Genomic DNA, 22,710 nt, shown 5'->3' with positions numbered 1-22,710 from the left:
GAGTCTTCCCCAGTACCACAGTTCGAAAGCATCAATTCTTCGGCACTCAGCCTTCTTTATGGTCCAACTCTCACATCTGTACATGACTACAGGAAAAACCATAGCTTTGACTATACGGACCTTTGTCAGCAAAGTCATGTCTCTTCTTTTTAATCTGGTGTCTAGATTTGTCATAGTTCCAAGTCATTTATAACCTTGTTAATTGATGAAGTGAGTGATGATAACTATGATAGGCTATTTTCTCATCCACTGTGGTGGTTTGAGGCACTATTTCAGTAAGTAATTAGTGCTGTTTTCATCCTCAAATTACTTTTAGTGTAGAGGGGACTTTGAATAAGTGAATACATATAGGAATGACATACTTCTTATTGGGAAAAAATGTGTGGCTATGAGGGAAACAGGATAATATGGAGGTTGGAAAGAATGTACCCTTTAGATCAAGATAATGGTTGAGATTTTACTCCATCTCTTCCTAGATGTGCAGTTAGGCAAGATGCTTAACTTCCTCATTTGTGAAATGAGGATGAACTTCCTAGAAGATTTAGGGGCATTTAATGAGACATGTGAAATGTGCTCAGTATAATGCAGCAAGGAAATTCATAAAATCATGGATTTAACTTTCCTAGGTTCTGTGTTCACTAGAAGCTCCCCTCCCCCAAGACCATCCCCTATAATGACTTGTAATCTTGCTGGGGCTTGAATTTGACTAGGAGGTCAGTGAGAGTGTGGGTAGAAGTCATATTTAGCAGCTTGGTAAGCCTCACCTGGGGCCCATTGTCCACCATGCAATGGATTTTTCTGCTCTATACTCATCACTTAGTATACATGTTATTATAAAATATGTTAAAGCAGTAATTGCAAACCTGGGGCTTTTAAAAGTCCCCCATTTCAATAACTGTGGGACCAGTAAAACTCAGTCTGTCCAAATAACTTTATTTTTAGGCTGCCTCAGGCACTTGGAGTCTGGTATTCACTGTTCACTGGGGCAAGTTCACTGAATGAGGAGTTTTTCATATGATATAGCATATGGAAAGAATATTTTGGTTTACAGTGAATCAAGATAAGCTTTACTAGCCAGGGATAGTAGTGCTAGGGCATTGCCTTCTTGATGGGGTATCTCTTTGAGATTTCTAGCAGTTAGGATTTGGTTCAGCCATATGACCAGTTAGCCTGCCCCCACTCCCCCAAAAGAGTGATCTGTTTGTGTGTGTGCTAAGTTACGTCAGTCGTGTCCGACTCTGCAATCCTGTGGACTGTGGCCTGCTAGGCTCCTCTGTTGAGGGGGTTCTCCAGGCAAGAATACTGGATTGGGTTGCATTCACTCTTCCAAGAGATCTTCCTGACCCAGGGATTGAACTCGCATCTCTTACATCTCCTGCATTGGCAGATAGGTTCTTCACCACTGGTGCCACCTGGGAATCCCAACTATTCATAGAGATGTTCATTTCTTTTTCATATAAAAGGAAGTTGGGAGGTGGCAGTCCTGGGTTGTAATGACTGCTCAGTATTGGGGAGGGGCTTAGGCTCTCTTTATCTTGTTGCTTCACCATCATCTTGGGCTAAGTGACAGTTCTAGTTAGCAGGTCAAATTTTAGCCAGTGGAAACAGAGCAAAGAGGCAAGGAAGGGCTTGCTTCAGCTATTCTTTATGGTTTCAGGAAGTCACACACAGTTTTGCCTACATCCCATGGGCTTTCATTTAATCACTTGAATATGTCCATTGTCAGGTGAGGATGGTATTTGTAGTCTTAGTTGGGCATATTCACGTATTCACATGTCTGAAATACCTGCAGCGATAGAACAGAGTGAGAAGTCATTTGGTTCAGTTCAGTCGCTCAGTCGTGTCCGACTCTTTGCGACCCCATGGACTGCAGCATGCCGGGCCTCCCTGTCTATCACCAATTCCCAGAGTATACCCAAACTCATGTCCATTGAGTTGGTGATGCCATCCAACCATCTCATCCTCGGTCTTCCCCTTTTCCTCCTGCCTTCAATCTTTCCCAGCATCAGGGTTTTTTTCCAATGAGTCAGTTCTTCAGATCAGGTGGCCAAAATATTGGAGTTTCAGCTTCAACATCAGTCCTTCCAATGAATATTCAGGGATGATTTCCTTTAGGATGGACTGGTTGGATCTCCTTGCAGTCCAAGGGACTCTCAGGAGTCTTCTCCAATGCCACAGTTCAAAAGCATCAGTTCTTCAGCACTCAGGTTTCTTTATAGTCCAACTCTCACATCCATACATGACCACTGGAAAAACCATAGCCTTGACTAGACGGACCTTTGTTGACAAAGTAATGTCTCTGCTTTTTAATATGCTGTCTAGGTTGGTCATAACTTTCCTTCCAAGGAGTAAGCATCTTTTAATTTCATGGATGCAGTCACCATCTGCAGTGATTTTGGATAGGAAATTGTTAATAGCAGTGACTCCCACAGGATTGTATAATGTATGAGATGGGCTAGAACTCCTTTGTTACTCTGTTCTGACAGGCAGTTTGGGGAAGTCTGTTTCAGAAACCTAGCGGGCTATTTTTCCAGTGGTTTTAAGCAAATCTTTTTGGCAGAGTGTCCATAGCAAAGGAAAAAGCAAAACCTGTCCCATAATCTCCAGCTAATAATCCCATAATCTTTTCCTTCATCTCATTAACGGGAGTTAAAGCTATGCCTTTTGTGCATTTCGGAGACCGTCTTTGCCTGGAATAAACCCTTTTACCTCCTTGAAGAGTGTCTGTTTTTCTCCTTCATTTAAGATTTTTGTGCACACCAACCACTGCCACCCCCCGCCTCCCACCCCCGCCACTGGTCACCTGCCACTCTGCTGTAGAGTCTGCTGGTGGTCTCCGTCACTCGCCAGGAGGTCAGGCAGTGCCTGCCGTGAGTGCTGACACTCATGATGAGGGCTGCAGGTCAAGGCAGGCTCACACAGTGGTGGCTGTCCAGTTCCTGAGAGGCATAATGGTTGGGCTCCAGCTATAGTCAGGATTTGGGCTAATGCTTCAGTTGGTCATGACTTAGAATGAAAAAGCTAGGATATAATTTGAACAGGGAGAAAAATAAAACCTAAAAACCCCAAAAACCCCAACACTCTAAGCAACATACACCATCTCTGAACTCTACAACTATTTTTTTCTGAGGCCACCATTATTACAAATAAATTATCACTGCCAGCCCAGATTTATAAAATTTAGCTGTTACTGTTAGTATTTTAAGTGTTCTTTATATAAGGCTGATTTCTAGCAAGGATATTTATATTCTAGTTTAGTTTCATATAAAAAGCTCTTCTAAATTCCCATTAAATAATTTCAGGTGGTCATTTTTTTTTACTTTTGAAAAATATTCATTTTTTAGTAAATAGACTAGTGTGAAGACAGTCCATGGATGAAACTAAAATATAGGCTGACAAATAAAACCGGCTGCCCTCCAAAATGTTAATCGATTATGTCAAATAGGAGGTATGCATATGACAGGTTTCCCCCTTTGCTTAATTCTGAACTGGTTTTTATAATTATCTAAAGGCTGCGGATAGCATCTTATTATGTTAGTGTTCTAACAACTGGGAGGGTTCTTTGGTCATGGAGTGAAGGAATCAATTCTAAAGAAAAAGAAATCAGCTGGAACAATGGATCAAGTAAATGGAGTTAGGATGAAACATGGCTTGATGAAGCATTAGAATTTTTGTTGATTAAAAGCACGATATCAGTCAGTTGATTTGACTGCCAGTAAGAGTTCATTTGTTTTCATTTGAACTAATAGACACAGAGTGCTTAGAATGTGGGAAGTGTTTCTCCCACTCGTCTGTGTTGGTCACATGACCCTAGGATAATCATGATCAGTCTACTGAGTATATTTGAGGAGGGACATTGCTGTTCTAATGAGTATCGTGATGTTGTAGTGCTCAGAGTTCTTTCTTATATTTAGTATTATGTAAGTAAGGTTTGCTTAACTAGGTAATGCTTAATTTACAGACAAACTGAAGAGTACTCTTAGGATGTTGGGGGAACTGAAAACGTTTATTCTAGAGTTTAATTCTAGGATAGAAGTTAATTCTAATGTTTATTCTAGTACCTGTCTCCAAGTTCCTGAATGCCTGCATTGAAGAAGAGAAGTAACCTTTAATTTGTTTGGTCTTAGATAGTATAGAAGTAGGATTTATGGAAGGCATAGGGAAGCAGGTTTTTTTCCTTCATCAGTTCAGTTCAGTTGCTCAGTCATATCCATATCTTTGCGACCCTGTGGACTGCAGCGAGCCAGGCTTCCCTGTCCGTCACCAATTCCTGGAGCTTGCTTAAACTCATGTCCATTGAGTCGGTGATGCCATCCAACCATCTTGTCCTCTGTCGTCCCCTTCTCATCCCGCCTTCAATCTTTCCCAGGATCAGGGTCTTTTCAAATGAGTCAGCTCTTCGCATGAGGTGGCCAAAGTATTGGAGTTTCAGCTTCAACATCAGTACTTCCAGTGAATAATCAGGACTGATTTCCTTTAGGATGGATGGATTGGATCTCCTTGCATTCCAAGGAACTCTCAAGAGTCTTCTCCAACACCACAGTTTTTCCTTCATAGCTGTCTAAAATTAAAATGAGCTTCACAGTGAGGTATAAAGGTAGCATGTGTATGTGTGTGTCTATTTTAGTTTTAATAGGCTCAAATGGAAACTGAGCAACTACTTGATATGGTAATGCATTAAGTAGACTGTTGAGTACTGTTTCTTTGAAGTTCTCAACCTTGAAATTAAAAAAAAAGGTGTGGGGAATATACAGTCAAGTTCAAATCTTACACCTGAAAGGAGAAATGAAAAAAGTCAATTGGTTTGTTCAGCCTTTCTGCAGGATGATCTGATTTAAACAATGTGCAGGGGGTTATAATTGTTCTGAGTTTAAAACTGTGTAAAGTGGCTATTAAAAGTTAATTTAAAAGGAAAATTAATTAAAATTTGAGTATATAAAAAGTATCCTGTGATTTAAAACTTAAAATGAATAAAATGATGCAAGTTGAAAATTTTTTTCATCCTTATTCTCCATATGTCCAGTGTCCAAGGACATCCTTCTTTCATAGTTTCCGTGTATGGAAACAAATATATGTTCTTATTTTTCAGAATAAAAATGGGAGTGGTGGCTTATTTTACGTACTCTTCTATATTGTTTCCTTTCCCAAGATATTTTGAAGATCTTTTCATATCAGTACATAGGAGAACTTGGTCATATTTTTTTCATAAAGCTAATAGTATTACCACTGTTTGGATATAGTGTTATTTACATGGCAGAAAGTGAAGAGGAACTAAAGAGCTTCTTGATGAGCATGAAAGAGGAAAGTGAAAAAGCTGGCTCGAAACTCACATTCAAAAAACTAAGATCATGGCCTCCAGTCCCATCCCTTCATGGTAAATAAAGGGGAAAAAAGTGGAAACAGGGACAGATTTTACTTGTTTGGACGCCAAAATCATTGTGGATGGTGACTGCAGCCATGAAATTAAGATGCTTGCTCCTTAGAAGGAATGCTATGACAGACTGAGAGCATTAAAAAATAGAGACATCAGTTTGCAGACAAAGGTCTGTACAGTCAGAGCTATGGTGTTTCCAGTAGTCATGTACACATGTGAGAGTTGGACCATCAAGAAGGCTGAGCACTGAAGAATTGATGCTTTTGAACTGTGATGCTTGAAAAGAGTCTTGAGAGTCCCCTGGACTGCAAGGAGATCAAACCAGTCAATCCTGAAGGAAATCAATCCTGATTATTCATTGCAAGGACTGATGCTGAAGCTCCAATAATTTGGTTACCTGATGTGAAGAGCTGACTCATTGGAAAAGACCTTGATGATCAGAGAGATGGAGGCAAATGGAGAAAGGGGCAACAGAGGATGAGATGGTTAAATAGCATCACCTACTCAATGGACACAAATTTGAGCAAACTTCAGGAGATAGTGGAGGACAGAGTAGCCTGACAAGCTGCAGTCTATGGGGTTACAAAGAGGCAAACATGACTTAGTGACTGAAAAACAGTAATTTGTGAAAAGTTGGGTTGTTGGCTTTTTTTAAATTTTAAGATACTATGGGTCTTGAGGGGGTGGGAAGTGCTACTGTGCAGAGCTGAAATTGGTTAAAATTAACTACAGTTTTAACTCAAGCCTTCCTTGTCATGTTTGAAAGCCTTAAAGGGATTCCAGAGTTCCAAAATATTTACATCAGACACATACTGCCAATGCAGTTGTTGTTTAGGTGGGAGACAGATTTCTGGTGCTTCCTATTCCATCATCTTCCTGAATCCTTCTGCTCTCATGTAGACTTCAGTTGGAAAAAGAAAAATGTAAATTGTTAGGCATGCTTTCATAACTTGATTCATTTCTCTGAGTGTATCCATTTAGTCTATCTTTCTATTGGCTTAGATTCTCGTCAATTTCCAAGATATGTGTGTTTGAAAATTAGTTCTTTAGGATGAGTTGCAAGTATTTTTTTTCCTGGCCTTTTTTTCCCTCAGTGATTTTGTTAACGCTAAATTTATTTATTTAAATAAGATATAATTGACCTATACTATTTGTAAGTTTAAGTATATAATGTAATTATTTGACACATATCTATGTGGAAAAATGTTCACAATACTAAATATATTTTTAATGTTTATGCAGTTAAATTTAGGACCTGTAGATTTTGATTCATGGTTTAAAAAAAAAAAACTTTCTCATATCAGTGTTTAAAGGAATTCTCCCATTTCTTTATACATTTATGGTATAAGAAATTACAGGTAATTCATTTGGGCTGTAACCTTGTGTTATGGTTCAATCTAATTTTTTTCTGCATGGCTACCTAGTTATTCTAACACCATTGATTGAAGAAACCATCTTTTACTACTGATTTGAGGTGCCATAAAGGAATTTTATAATATACTTCTAGTTGTATTTGAATCTATTTCTTGGGTCTATTACATTGGTCTCTATCTATTGATTTATAATACAGTTTATGTTGATAATGCAAATAGCTTTTTGGAAACTCTGCTTTCTGCCTTCCCACTGCTAGATTTTAAATTGCCTTTTTCCCTCCATATCTCTTTTATATGGAATTGTAGACCTTTTCTCTGTGCTAATAAAGTATCCTCTGATTGTTCGTATATCGTTATAATATAGCCATCATTTTATGCCTTAAATGTAACTGCAGTAATTTTTATCTATAAAAGAGTTGAAGCCTAATGCTCTGGCATGTTTTGTGAAGGACATGAGCATTGTTAAAGAGTTTCTAAGAAGATGGTTTCTGCAAATCTCCTTTTCTCCATTCCTATTCAGGAATGTTCCATGTCGTAATCACCAGAACATAACTCATCACAACAATGGCTAAACCTAAACACTGGCAAACTAGAAATTGCAGAGATTTAAAGGAGTTCCTAAAGAACAAATGCCTCTGATAGAAGAAAACTGAATAAAGATACCCCAGTTTCTATGTTTTGAATAATATTTATTTCTCAAACGAGGGAGATGGGACAAATGATCATTGACATCCTCTCCAGGTCATTGTCATCCCTCCCGAGTCCCTTTCCACTATATTCTGAATACCTGGACACTTGGTTTGCAAATTGAAGCCCTCCTTGGTGGTTCCCAGTGCTTGGCAACTAGAGAGCTATCAGTGGTCTTGCTCTCAGCAATTGCTATCCTCCTTCCATCTGGTCCCTTTGGTGAACTGTTGTTTAGAGAGGGAAAGGCATGGGCTTAATTTGCCTTGCTAGTACACACACACACACACACACACACACACACACACACACAGTACCTCCTTTCATTCTCTGTACATTATATAGAAATGGAGAATGTAATATGATGTCGATATTCCTGCTTTCCAGCCTGGTTTAGCTTTCCCTAAAATGAAGAAGATAAACTGAAAAATGGAATGCTCTTCTCTCTCCACTGCTCAGGGCAAGAGGTTTTTTACACTGGAGCACAGTAGGACGCTTCTTTATCAATTTGTTACTACCAGCAGCGGTTTTTTTCACAGGCTGTTAGACTCCTAAATAAAACCCATGTTTTGAAAGAGCATGTCTCTCCGATTTGAATGGCATTTTAACAAGCCTTTTGAACAGCTTTAAACTTACTTCATATCAGCCTTCTTTTCGAAGCCAAATCATCCCAGTTTGTTTAGTCTTTCTAATCCTTTAATCATTTTGTCTTCGGCATGTTTCCAAATGCTTCACAGCTCTCCATAGAATCCAGAACTGGGCTGAATTCTTTTAACAGTCTGATGAGGATGACTGAAATGGAGAGATCACTCCCTTCCTGGTCCCTATATATGTAAGGATTTGTTGTTTTCTCTGCAAGACTATATTCTGTCTCCAGTTAAGCTTTAAAAATATAAATTATATATATATGTTTGTGTGTGTGTGTGTGAGCTGTGTTTAGAGCGGCCACACGGGCTCCTGCTTAGAAGGGTCCCATGCCAGGTTGAATGTTTTTGCTGCTGTCTTGAAATTAGTTTTTTCAATACGGGGCTCCTCGCTCTCGTTTTGCAGTGAACTGTAGAAATGAAATAGCTGCTTCTGCTTGTAGTTGATGACTAGAAGATGTGGTTAGTAAGTCATGGTCCATGTCTAACCTACCGTCTGTAACCATGGTAGATAGCCCCAGGTGAGCAAACATGGTTGTAAACTTACACTCCTCTGCCTGAGTCACTGCCTTCCCCTAGCCTGCCTGGAGATGCACTCACTGCCCCCATTGCCTCTCTGTTCCCCTCCTCCTCATCCCTTTATCTCAGCTCAGGCACTGAGGTGTGTTTTTTCATGATAATCCAAGCTTTTGGCATCCAACAGATGTCCTTTCCAGAGAATTCTTTCTCTGAGTCTCTCTGTCTTTCCTGTCATGTTGTGTTCAGAGCTGTTGGTTGTCCACTCACCTCCAGTAATTCTTATCCCTTCTGTCCTCTGTTCAGGACAGCTGGCAATTAACTTCTTATTTGAATTTTAGATATTTTCCCCTTTCTGCAGAGAGATTGGAGTGTAGTAATCACAAGAATGCTGTTTGGGGCAGAAATTTGGATTCCATTTTCAGTATCGGGTATTTCAAAGTTCATGGGGCAGTAACTTATAAGCTTTTAAAAACTGACCCATAAGTGAATTCTGGGCATCAAGTCTTAGACACACGTGGCAAATATAACTGTTAAAAACCGTTATGTGTCGTCAGTTAGCTAGTTTTTTTGATCTGATTCCTACCCCCCTTCTTTTTTTCTTACAGCTTAACAAGCAACAGTTGCAGTTACTGAAAGAACGGTTCCAGGCCTTCCTCAATGGGGAAACCCAGATTGTAGCCGATGAAGCATTTTGCAATGCCGTTCGGAGTTACTATGAGGTGAGTTTGAAGAGCTTTGTTTCTGGCATTCTGATGTCTTTTAAAAGATGTTTTTAATGGCTTCCCGTTTTAAGAAGCTCACACATATAATAGGAAGGCTGTGAGTTTGCAGCCTTCCTTGAAAGCATTGTTGATTCTCTTTTGCAATTTAAAAACTAATTCCACAGCCTGGTTTTGAGAGATAAACAGAATTGGAAATTATTCAGATCTTTTGTGGAGAACTAAGCTGTTTAGAAAAATCTTCTGGCACTGATTGATAGAGCTGAGCTTAGTTATCTGTGGGTCCGCATGTCTAATTTATCCTTTTTAATCAGAATCTCAATAGTAAATTCCTATTTTAAATAGCAGTTAATAAGCCCTTAAATATTACTTGCTAATAGTACATGAGCCATTCTGTTCACTAAACTTTTTATAATAATTAAAGCCAGTAACTAATTTTATGAGGATGAATGGAACTCTTCTCTTGACAGAGAAATAATACTACGATCCCAACTTTCTCTTTCTTCTGATTTTAGTTTGTGACTCATCAGGAATTCTCTGTGGATTTCCTATGGGCATCAGTTTTCACACAGGGTCATTAATTGCTTCAGTGAATGGCCAGTAGTTTTACTAAGAGAGTTTCCTTTTTTTCCCTAAGGACTTCAGAGTCATTTTGGGCATGGACTCCTTCCACTGTGCACATATCTACACCTCTCAACTGAAGAACAACATGTGAAGGTGTATTAGGCTAGACAGATGAAAAATGTAGAGGTGCAATGTGTCTGAACTTTTCTGAGGTAGGGAAATATCTTTGCAAGAATAGCAGAGTAACTGGATGTACAGATTTTTGTGGTTAGTAATTAATTGATGGTATGTGTGCATCAGAAGTTGCTTAATGCAACTCTAGGGAGGTTTATGTTTAGTTCAGTTCAGTCGCTCAGTCGTGTCCGACTCTGCGACCCCATGAACTGCAGCACACCAGGCCAACTCCCGGAATCCACCCAAACTCATGTCCATCGAGTCGATGATGCCATCCAACCATCTCATCCTCTTCGTCCCCTTCTCCTCCTGCCCTCCATTTTTCCCAGCATCAGGGTCTTTTCCAATGAGTCAGCTCTTCGCATCAGGTCGCCAAAGTATTGGAGTTTCAGCTTCAGCATCAGTCCTTCCAATGAACACCCAGGACTGATCTCCTTTAGGATGGACTCGTTGGATCTCCTTGCAGTCCAAGGGACTCTCAAGAGTCTTCTCCAACATCACAGTTTAAAAGCATCATTTCTTCAGTGCTCAGCTTTCTTTATAGGCCAACTCTCACATCCATACATTACTATTGGAAGAAACATAGCTGTGACTAGACGGACCTTTGTTGTCAATGTCTCTGCTTTTTAATATGCTATCTAGGTTGGTCATTAAGCGTCTTTTAAATTCATGGATGCCGTCACCATCTGCAGTGATTTTGGAGCCCCCCGAAATAGTCTGTCACTGTTTCCACTGTTTCCCCATCCACTTGTGATGAAATAATGGGACCAGATGACATGATCTTAGTTTTCTGAATGTTAATCTTTAAGCCAACTTTTTCACTCTCCTTTTTCACTGTCAACAAGAGGCTCTTTAGTTCCTCTTCCTTTTTTGCCTTAAGGGTGGTATCATCTGCATATCTGAGGTTATTGATATTTCTCCCGGCAATCTTTATTCCAGCTTGTGTTTCTTCCAGTCCAGCGTTTCTCATGATGTACTCTGCATAGAAGTTAAATAAGCAGGATGACAATATACAGCCTTGACGCACTCCTTTTCCTATTTGGAACCAGTCTACTGTTCCATGTCCATTTCTAACTGTTGCTTCTTGGCCTGCATACAGATTTCTCAGGAGGCAGGTCAGGTGTCTGGTATTCCCATCTCTAAAAATTTTCCATAGTTTGCTGTGATCCACATAGTCAAAGGCTTTGGCATAGTCAGTAAAGCAGAAATAGATGTTTTTCTCGAACTCTCTTGCTTTTTTGATGATCCAGCAGATTTTGGCAATTTGATCTCTGGTTCCTCTGCCTTTTCTAAAACCAGCTTGAACATCTGGAAGTTCACTGTTCACATACTGTTGAGGCCTGGCTTGGAGATTTTTGAGCATCACTTTGCTAGCGTGTGAGATGAGTGCAATTGTGAGGTAGTTTGAGCATTCTTTGGCATTGCCTTTCTTAGGGATTGGAATGAAAACTGACCTTTTCCAGTCCTGTGGCTACTGCTGAGTTTTCCAAATTTGCTGGCTTATTGAATGCAGCACTTTCACAGCATCATCTTTTTGAATTTGAAATAGCTCAACTGGGATTTTAGCACCTCCACTAGCTTTGTTCATAGTGATGCTTCCTAAGGCCCACTTGACTTCACATTCCAGGATGTCTGGCTCTAGGTGAGTGATCACACTGCTGTGATTATCTGGGTCATGAAGATCTTTTTGTATATTTCTTCTGTGTTTTCTTGCCACCTCTTCTTAATGTCTTCTAATTCTGCTAGGTCCATCCCATTTCTGTCCTTTATTGTGCCCATCTTTGCATGAAATGTTCTGGTTTGAATATCATCCTATAATATAAGAATAATAAAGAATTTTGATTTTGAAATTAATTCGGTCTTTTTCTTCAAAGTTAGTAGCATTATTAGGGGAAAAATGTCGACCCAAGTGTCTAAACCACCTAACTGGGCATACTTGATAGAGAGGAACCACAAAAGGAAAAGAAGAAAGAAATGGCAGGTACACACTCAGTTGGTTAATAAAAGTTAGCAGTAACAATCTTGGTAATTTTATAACTGCTAATTACTATTAGATTCTGTAGTACCTTCATCTTCTTTTCTTTATAGAAGTTTTCTTTTTTTTCTTCAAGCTCCCCTGACCCCCAAAGTAACTCACTGTATGGAGGAAGACATAAAGTGGACAGTAGTCCTACAAGTTTTTTTTTTTTTTCCTAGCCATATCTTTTCCCCCTGTTCTGTTTTTCCATTTAGGAGACTTCAGCTGATTCTGTGGATGGATAAACATAGGTTTATTGTAGTATGTTACTTTCCAAGTTGTTTTTCTCATCAGATATTGGCTTCTGTTTACAAAATTCAGGTGGACTTCATCCAAATGTAACCAGTGACAGTATGATTTATAACAGATAGGTGGAAAAGAAAATGGCCTTTCCTTTTTGGATTTCCGAAAGACAGTATATAATTGCGTACTAGGTGCTTTCAGTGTAACAAACATTCAAGTTCTATTACTGTGCCAAAAATGAATGTTGTAATCTTCTCCCCCACCTTTTTGGTGGGTTAGCTTTGTTTACAACTTTTCAGAAGTCAGTGAGTGAAAGTCGCTCAGTCATGTCTGACTCTTTGCAATGCCATGGACTATATAGTCCATGGAATTTTCCAGGCTGGAATACTGGAGTGGATAGCCTTTCCCTTCTGCAGGGGATCTTCCCAACCCAGGGACTGAACCCAGGTCTCCCACATTGTAGGTGGATTCTTTACCAGCTGAGGCACAAGGGAAGCCCAAGAATACTGGAGTGGGTAGTCTATCCTTTCTCCAGCAGATCTTCCCTACCCAGGTATCTAACAGGGGTCTCCTGCATTGCAGGTGAATACTTACCAACTGAGCTATCAGGGAAGCCCTTCAACAACATTTGGACAGGATGTGCATTTTTCTGATTACTTCCATTAATTTATGTTCTCTTCTGGTTCCTGAGAATGGATGAGAGTTAGAAGTGTTTAATTTTTAAAAATTACCAAAGTAGTATAAAGTAAATCTTGCCCCCATCATTACCACGACAACCACTTGCTTTTCAGATTTTCTGCTTCTATAATGATACAAATGGGAATTCCTTCTGTAAGGGGAAAAAACACTCTTAAATGTGAAATCACAAATCTCATATTAAAGGAAAAATTACTCATTTTCATGCCAAAATATTAAGCTCTATTTTTGGCACTTTTTCCACAGCTTATTGTGATCCACACAGTCAAAGGCTTTGGCATAGTCAATAAAGGAGAAATAGATGTTTTTCTAGAACTCTTGCCTTTTCAATGATCCAGCAGATGTTGGCAATTTGATCTCTGGTTCCTCTGCCTTTTCTAAAACCAGCTTGAACATCTGGAAGTTCATGGTTCACGTATTGCTGAAGCCTAGCTTGGAGAATTTTGAGCATTACTATACTAACGTGTGAGATAAGTGCAATTGTGTGGTGGTTTGAGCATTCTTTGGCATTGCCTTTCTTTGGGATAGGAATGAAAACTGACCTTTTCCAGTCATGTGACCACTGCTGAGTTTTCCAAATTTGCTGACATATTGAGTGCAGCACTTTCACAGCATCATCTTTTTGAATTTGAAATAGCTCCACGGGAATTCCATCACCTCCACTAGCTTTCTTCCTATTGATGCTTTCTAAGGTCCACTTGACTTCACATTCCAAGATGTCTGGCTCTAGGTGAGTGATCACACCATCATGATTATCTGGGTCATGAAGATCTTTTTTGTACAGTTCCAGAAAAACATCTATTTCTGCTTTATTGACTATGCCAAAGCCTTTGGCTGTGTGGATCACAATAAACTGTGGAAAATTCTGAAAGAGATGGGAATACCAGACCACCTGACCTGCCTCTTGAGAAATCTGTATGCAGGTCAGGAAGCAACAGTTAGACTGGACATGGAACAAGAGACTGGTTCCAAATAGGAAAAGGAGTACGTCAAGGCTGTATATTGTCACCCTGCTTATTTAACTTCTATGCAGAGTACATCATGCGAAATGCTGGGCTGGAAGAAGCACAAGCTGGAATTAAGATTGTCGGGAGAAATATCAGTAACCTGAGATATGCAGATGACACTACGCTTATGGCAGAAAGTGAAGAGGAGCTAAAAAGCCTCTTGATGAAAGTGAAAGAGGAGAGTGAAAAAGTTGGCTTAAAGCTCAACATTCAGAAAACTAAGATCATGGCATCTGTTCCCTTCACTTCATGGGAAATAGATGGGGAAACAGTGGAAGCAGTGTCAGACTTTACTTTTTGGGGCTCCAAAATCACTGCAGATGGTGATTACAGCCATGAAATTAAAAGACACTTACTTCTTGGAGGGAAAGTTATGACCAACCTAGATAGCATATTCAAAAGCAGAAACATTACTTTGCCAACAAAGATCGGTCTAGTCAATGCTATGGTTTTTCTAGTGGTCATGTATGGATGAGATTTGGACTATAAAGAAAGCTGAGTGCTGAAGAATTGATGCTTTTGAACTGTGGTGTTGGAGAAAACTCTTGAGAGTCCCTTGGACTGCAAGGAGATCCAACCAGTCCATCCTAAAGGAGATCATTCCTGGGTGTTCATTGGAAGGACTGATGCTGAAGCTGAAAGTCCAGTACTTTGGCCTTCTCATGCGACGAGTTGACTCATTGGAAAAGACCCTGATGCTGGGAGGGATTGGGAGTATGAGGAGAAGGGGACGACAGAGGATGAGATGGCTGGATGGCATCACCGACTCGATGGACAAGAGTTTGGGTAAACTCCAGGAGTTGGTGATGGACAGGGAGGCCTGGCGTGCTGAGATTCATGGAGTCGAAAGAGTTGGACAAGACTGAGTGACTGAACTGAACTGAACTTGGCACTTTTATTGTATATTTTCATTTTGAAACACTTTATTCTGGGATTCAGATGTTTTCTACATCAATAACACTTTTAACTCTTTAATAGAAGTATTGTATAATATGATTGTTAAGAGAATTTTTAAAACATTAAAGAGGAAAAGTTTCTGCAATGCTAAAACTGCTCTAAAAATAATCACTATTTAGAAGGGAAGTGTTAGTTGCTCAGTTTTGTCCAACTCTCTGCAGCTGTACAGAATGTAGCCCAACAGGCTCCTCTATCCAAGGAATTCTCCAGGGAAATATACAGGAGTGGGTAGCCACTCCTTTCTCCAGGGGATCTTCCCAACCAGAGAATTGGGCTTCCCTGGTCGCTCAGAGGTTAAAGCGTCTGCTTGCAATATGGGAGACCTGGATTCGATCCCTGGATTGGGAAGATCCCCTGGAGAAAGAAATGGCAACCCACTCCAATATTCTTGCCTGGAGAATCCCATAGACGGAGGAGCCTGGTGGGCTAAAGTCCACGGGGTCGCAAAGAGTCGGACGTGACTGAGCGCCTTTACTTCACTTCTCCTGCATTGCAGGCAGATTCTTTACTGTCTGAACAACCGGAGAAGCCCTAAAGTATTAAAGAGGACATTGAATAATGCCCTATTATTCCAAAGCCTATAGACAACTCAAACAGTTTGTTGTTTCTCTTTTGTATATATGAAACTGGAATTACTTCTTTTTTTTTTTTTAATGTATGTCATGAGCATTCTTTAAATATTCTCTGTGAGTATGATTTTAAGTAGCTGTGTAATAGACCATTGTCTGCCTGTGTCTCAACTTTATTTTTAGACACTTAAGTTTTCTTAAAGTGTTAAAATAAGTGCTGAGATGGTCATTTGTATTCTTACATAAATTCATCTTTGATAAATTTCTGCAAGTGGTATTCCTGGATGATGGAAGATAAATATTGGCTAAACTCTTATACAGATTACCAAATAGTTCTCAAAAGTATTAACAGTTTTTGCTACCATAACCTCATATGAGAGTGCTGTTTTTTTTCCCCTTTCATACTCAGTATTATCATAAAATAAATGCCAACTGATTTTTATTTTACTGTTAGCAAAGTTCAGCATTTCCATACCAGTCATTCGTATTTATATCTTTCTGAATTATCTGTTCATGTCCTTTTTGTCCATTTGGATTTTCATCTTTTAAATACTGAATTACAAGTGTTCTTCATACATTAAGATGAATGTTAATCCCTTTTTATACTGCAGTTATTTTCAGAGCCTACCCCCCCCCCCCCCCCCATTTTGCAGTTTTGTTAAGATACTTTACCTCTGATCCTCATTTGTTTCCTATTCTGGTAGAATGAAAGACATATTCATATTCCAAGTAGAGACTGTACCACATTTCCTTTCAATTCTATTTTCTTCATAAATTATTCATGACAGTGGTTTGCATCATGCTTTTCATCCTCTCCTCATTCCATCTACAACCCTTCTTGGATTAGTAACTCTCAGAGTAGAATCAGTCAGTCAGTTCAGTCACTCAGTCATGTCCGACTCTTTGCGACCCCATGGACTTCACCACTGCCAGAGCTTGCTCAAACTCATGTCCATCAAGTCGATGGTGCCATTCAACTATCTCATCCTCTGTCGTCCCCTTCTCCTTGCCTTCAGTCTTTCCCAGCATCAGAATCTTTTCTAATGAGTCAGTTCTTCACATCAGGTAGCCAGAGTTATTGGAGCTTCATCTTCAGCATCAGTCCTTCCAATGAACACCCAGGACTGACCTCCTTTAGGATGGACTTGGATCTCCTTGCAGTCCAAGGGACTCTCAAGTGTCTTCTCCAACACCACAGTTTAAAAACATCTATTCGTCAGCACTCAGCTTTCTTTATGGTCCAGCTCTCACATCCATACATGACTCCTGGAAAAACCATAGCTTTGCCTAGATGGACCTTTTCAGTAAAGTAATGCCTCTGCTTTTTAGTATGCTGTCTAGATTGGTCATAGCATTTCTTCCAAGGAAGAAGCATCTTTTAATTTCATGGCTCTAGTCACCATCTACAGTGATTTTGGAGCCCAAGAAAATAAAGTCTGTCACTGTTTTCATTGTTTCCACATCTGTTTGCAGAGCAGAGTATGTTGGTGAAACTAGGTCTTTACTATTGATCTGGTTCCCCACCTTTGAAGAGAGAAGATAATTTCTAAAGCTCCTTTTCTCTCTGCAAGCCTCCAAGTGTTAATTTGTTTCTTTATTTCTTCTGTGTCTTGCCCTGAAGCTTTCACATCTCCAAAATGAAAAGGACAACAACAACAACAAAGAGCAGGGCTTTGTACTATATAGCTCCAGGACTAAGCTCCAGGCCATGGTGTCTGAATTTTTATACGCATTTATGTCGGAAAAAAATCTGTATATACTACTTGCTAGTCTAGAGCATCAGGGAGCTTGACTCTCACTGTTAGCTTCTTCCAAAGAAATCGGGAATGGCTGCCTCAGCTTCGGACTCCCTGCTGCTGCTTAGTCACTTCAGTCGTGTCCGACTCTGTGTGACCCGACGGACTGCAGCTTGCAGCCCATGGGATTCTGTCCATGAGATTCTCTAGGCAAGAATACTGGAGGGGGTTGCCACGCCCTCCTTGAGGGGGTCTTCTCATCCCAGGGACTGAACCAGGCTTCCTGCACTGTAGGCAGACTCGTCCCCACTAAGCCACCGGGGAAGCCCTGCCATCTTCACATTACCAGCAGTCAGTTTCATATCATTCCCTTTCTTCTGCCTACTTCCTTGCCCTGACATTATGCCCTGTCCTTTAATATCTATTTAAAAAATAAATACGGTTGCTTAACCGTTGATTTGTGAAAACTGAGAGTCTTTTAAGTCTCTTTTGCTTTGTTTTTTGTAACTACCTTTTTTAAATTAAAAAGTACCACCCAAGGGTCTTAGTTTTTTGTGTATGCCAGGATAGAGGAAGAAGGGCTGGTAGGGTTGGCATTTAAATATTTTGGTGGCAGCTTTTTGTTAGCGCTTTACTTTGGGATGGAAAGATTTACTGTTCATATCCCAAGGGCTATTTGACCTGTTGAAATTTCTTTTGAACTCTGGAAAAAAAAAATACCATGCAAAAGGCTATTTTTTCAGAGTGAATTGATGATCGCTAAGTAAACCAGGATTGGCATCCTGTGTCAGGAGGGTATGAAGAAAGGTCATTGCGTTCACACATGAAATCCAGTAACCAGTAATGAGAAGTGAGGGTTTAAATTTTCGTGCAGCTCTGCAGGTCACATTGTGTTTGTTGTTTTTGATATTGGCCGTCTTGTTTCACATCACGTTTTCTTAAATTCTAAGGATGGCATTTCAAATTAAGTATTTGAAAATGTCTGAGATTCCTGTTTCTATTTAGGATAGCTTGTTTTTTTGCTGCCTGTCTGTGTTTTGTAGACTTGCCTGCGTTCCCGAGACTGTCCATTTTGTGAAGACCTGATTTATAGATTGTAGAATTTGTTGTTTGAGATAGCTAAGGAAATCTTCTTGGAGCATTTTTTTTCTCCTTTCTTCATGTATTTTCAGGAGAAATTGAGATTTTTTTTCCCAAGCCCGAGGAGTGAATTTTTGTGGCTCAGGACATCTTTTAGTCCTTTGTTAACTAAATCTTTTCTTCTGCATCTGTGTTTTTATATAAGGGTATTGTATCTTTATAGTGGATTATGTGTTAGTCGACCTAGTACAGATTTCAAGTTTGGCTGACGATATGAAAGTTAAATCCAAGCCAGGTCACCACAAAGGGCAGAAGCACTTCCTTGTCTCATTCTGTAATCCTCAAATCCAGTGGGCAGATGCTCAAGTGCGAGTCTCCGTATAGCCAAGGTAGGGTATACCATATCTGTGGTGCATATTTCAGTACTGTGCTACAAGCGTTTCTGACACCATGATTCAGGAAGTTTCGACATACCTGGCCCTTCATAGACCCTTGGCTCTTTGAATAAATTCAGAGCACAGCGGTATCCTCCTTCAGGGAAAGTGTGAGGTTGGTGATTGCAGGATCTCTTCTGAGCAGTCACACTTCAGCTTCCTGATGAGTAAGCTGTTTGGTCACAGATTACTTCTTATAAGATTTCTTTCATTAAAAGGGGAAATGCTCTTTAACTTTAAATGTCTTCAAGAAGTTGCTTAGTTTCATTTATTTAAAATTTTCCTGTAACCATAAGGTTAAGTAAAATTTCTTTGAAGAACTGTATTTGGCAAATGATACTTTATATGGAATTTTTATTTTGGTATCAAACATTCTTTCTAATTTTAGAATTAAATTTTCCATTTGTTACTTTGAGCATTGTTCAGTTTATAAAAGTTGTCAGGGTAAATATACCTATTTCCTTGACTTTATGACCCTGAAAAAATTATGAACTTTTTTGCTTATTTAAATGTCACTGTTAAATATCTGGTGGCTCAGACAGTAAAGAATCTCCCTGCAATGCAGCAGAGATACAGGTTCTATCCCTGGGTCAGGAAGGTCATCTGTAGAAGAAAATGGCTACCCTCTCCAGTATTCTTGCCTGGAGAACTCCTTGGACAGAAGAGCCTGGTGGGCTGCAGTCCATGGGGTTGCAAAGAGTCGAACACGGCTGAGTGACTAACACTTCACTTAGTCAAAGATATTTCTTCTGCTTTTTTTTTTTTTTCTGTTGAACTTCTGTCTTTAAAGATTTTTGTCTTATCTTTGGTTTCAGGGGTAAAATCTTGAGAGGAACCATATGTATCCTTGTTAGCACAGTCCCAGTGGGTGCTGGACTCACCTTTTATATTTAAAGGTATATATTTAAAGCTTTTTTCTCACATAGCCATAGTTTAGAGTCTTGAAAATAAACAGGTAAAATATGCAAGACTGTGATTATCTCAGATAGTCATTGATCATCTGTTCCTTAGTACAGTTTTGGTTTAGCTTATATAATACCTTCAGAATACTTGTTGAAAGCCTGTTTTCATTTGGTACCCCCATGAAACACGCTAAGACATAGTCCTGAATATTAACTATTTTACAGTTGAAACAACTTTTTTTTTTTTTTTTTTTGTCACTGGAAGAATTCCTAGAATGGAGAATCTTGTTTGCGTAAAGAGGTGCCCCTCTTTTGCATCCAAATCCTGGTTTGAGATGGGAGTTTTAGTTAAAAGTGATTGAGCTAATGAGGTAAGAATTGGTGTCCTGAAGGAGGACAGCTATTTCTTAAAAATGTAAGCTGTTCAGTAGGTGCCTACTATTTTTAGCTGAAAGTATAATGTCATGTTTGTATGCATGTGTACCATAAACTTTCAACCATCCCTTCTGCATGAGGTGCTGGTGGTACCTCCAGGTACAAGGGTTATCCCTTGCTCCTAAGGAAGGTGATAGTCCCTTAAGGGTTAAGGCACATTCCCGACATTCTAGCCGTGGTGTGAGAAGGGACCAAGATGAGTGCTACAAGAGGAACAGGGCTGGTTTCAGAGAGAAAGTGATGAGTTGCAGTATACAGCTGATGTTCCTAATCTAGGTGGAATTCAGAAAATCTGTGAACTCCGATGGACAAACATGACAGCTTTAATTTTCACTAGCCTCTGACTGAAATTTAGTATTATCTCAGAATTAGGAATATAGGCAGTAAACCAGAATGGTTCTAGCAGTATCTGTTGGCTTTATCACCAATCAAAATTGGTATATTTTGGTATCACAAATTTTATTGCAGCTGTCTTGAAATACTGTTTATGTACATGAACTCCCCTGAAACTGGTACTCTTAAATCCCTTATTACATCTTGCTGATGATTTCTGAAAGATGCACATAAATTGCTACAGCACAAATTTGTTTTTAAAAATATTTTTATAACTGCAGTAAAACTGCTTTCCTTCATAATCCTATGAATTACTTTTATGCTGTTAAAAGCGTTATTCTGAGAAGGTAGTCACAGACTTTAGCAAAATGCTAAAAAGTTCATGCTACAGAAATGGTTAGCTATCTCTGACTCAAAGGACCTGTGAAGGCTTCATCATGTAGGAGATGAGTTTAAACACAAGGGGGAGACAAGCGGAACAAAATCGTTTCTATCTGTGTTGGAATTCCGACTCTAACACTTCTCATCTGTGAGACTGTGGAACTGGGTCTTGTTGTTGTTAGTCGCTAAGTTGTGTCCTACTCTTTGCGACCGCATGGATTGTCACCTGCCAGGCTCCTCTGTCCATGGGATTCTCCAGGCAAGAATACTGGAGTGGGTTGCCATTTCCTTCTCCGGGGGATCTTCCCAACCCAGGGATCGATCCTGCATCTCCTGCATTGCAGGGAGATTCTTCACCACTAAGTGACCAGGGAACTTGATATTGCTGCTCTTCATTTTCTTCATCTTTAGTACAGATTGATAATGTACCTGCTTCTCAGGATTGTTGATTAAACCAGTTAATGAATTTAGGTTGCTAAGCACGATGCTTAATGTGAACTGCTATTATTATTATTATTATGTGGCTTCTCCAATGGCCTTTAATCTCTACATGGTGGATGAAGCAGTAAGTAATGATTTTTCTGCTTTTGTGATGTATTTGTCACACTGGAGTATATTTAATCTTCTATAAATTGCTGAGATTAAGATTTTAGCTTGACAACTTAGTTCTCAGCTCTAAAAGTTTCTATCATGTAGAGGAATTTAATTTCCTTCTTAGCTTACCTTTGTTTCTCATAAAATTACGTGCAGGTCTGATAGGGTAGCATGGACAGAAGGTATTAAGCTAGTGGCAATCATAAATGAATATGTAGGGGCATTCAAAGGGAAAGAGATTAAATATACTTAACCTGTGTTCCAGGCATACTGGGAAGGGAGAAGGGAGACCAGCCTTCCTCTTTCTCCCTGTGCCTGGTAGCCTTTCTTTTTTTTTTAAAATTGGCTCCTTTTCATACTTTGGTGTACTCACACATGATAGGCTAGGTGTGAACCTGGCCTTCCTTCTTTGGATAGCCAGAGAAGGATGATGGTTCTAGCAAGTAAGAGAGCAGAGAAGAAGGGCTGTGTTAGGGGGCTTGACACTTGCTCCCCTCCATGCAGAGTTCCACACACCCATCAGGCTGGTGCCTTCTCTCCCCAACTCCCTTGTCCCTTCTCTTCCTTCTGCCTCCCTTTCTTCCTTTCCCTTCCTCTTCCTCCCCTGCTTTGCAGAACTCTCAGCACACAGACTGGCCCCTTGGGGCGCCATGGAGTGGCGGGTTGTGGAGGTTGCTTCCTCCTGCGCTTGAATCCCAGCTTGCTCATGACTAGCAGGAGTACAAAGAGGGCTGAGAGTCTGCATAACATGGAGAGATTGATATTTTGATTTGTCCTTTTCATGGCTCTTCAAAGTTGTGTACATTTGTAATGGCATAAGGTAACCATTCCTGAAAGGTTTATTATTGAAATGCTAGTTGGCAAGTGATCATAACACAAATGTTGCAGGCTTGGAGAAAGCAGAAGAGAGTCTACCATGACCGTAGATTGTTTTCCTCTGATGGAGAAACAGGTTCGTTTCATTGTCTCTCTTCCCTGTTACACAGACCAGCTGGCAGAGTTCTTGGTCCCTGCTTTGTTTCTGAGAAGTCGTCCATGGTCACTGCATCAGCCTGTCTGCTCTGCAGCGTTTTCTCCCTAAGTGTTGTGTTGTGATGCTCGGATTATACACACACAGTAAGTTCCTTGTGAACATTTAGACCTTTGTGTCTTAGTCCGTTCAGGCTGCCTTAACAAATCATCAAATTGGGTGACTTATAAAAAAACAGATTTCTCAGTTCTGGATCCTGGGAAGTCCAAGATTATGGTTCTGGTGGATGCAATGTGCTGTCTGGT

The 22,710-nt window shown here is 39.9% G+C and overlaps 1 protein-coding gene across 1 annotated transcript in view; it reads left to right on the top strand.

The window, feature by feature from the left end:
* CADPS2 (calcium dependent secretion activator 2) overlaps window positions 1-22,710 on the top strand; it is a 562,792-nt gene that overhangs the window by 132,881 nt on the left and 407,201 nt on the right. The window contains exon 2 of the mRNA XM_052639068.1: window positions 9,200-9,313. Coding sequence (XP_052495028.1) covers window positions 9,200-9,313 — 114 coding nt within the window. The remainder of the gene's footprint in view (window positions 1-9,199; window positions 9,314-22,710) is intronic.

This window comes from Budorcas taxicolor, chromosome 4 (genome assembly GCF_023091745.1).
Source record: "Budorcas taxicolor isolate Tak-1 chromosome 4, Takin1.1, whole genome shotgun sequence".
NCBI classification, from domain to species: Eukaryota; Metazoa; Chordata; class Mammalia; order Artiodactyla; family Bovidae; genus Budorcas; species Budorcas taxicolor.
The sequence above is the reverse complement of the archived record's forward strand: the minus strand, read 5'-3'. Positions and strand labels throughout refer to the sequence as shown.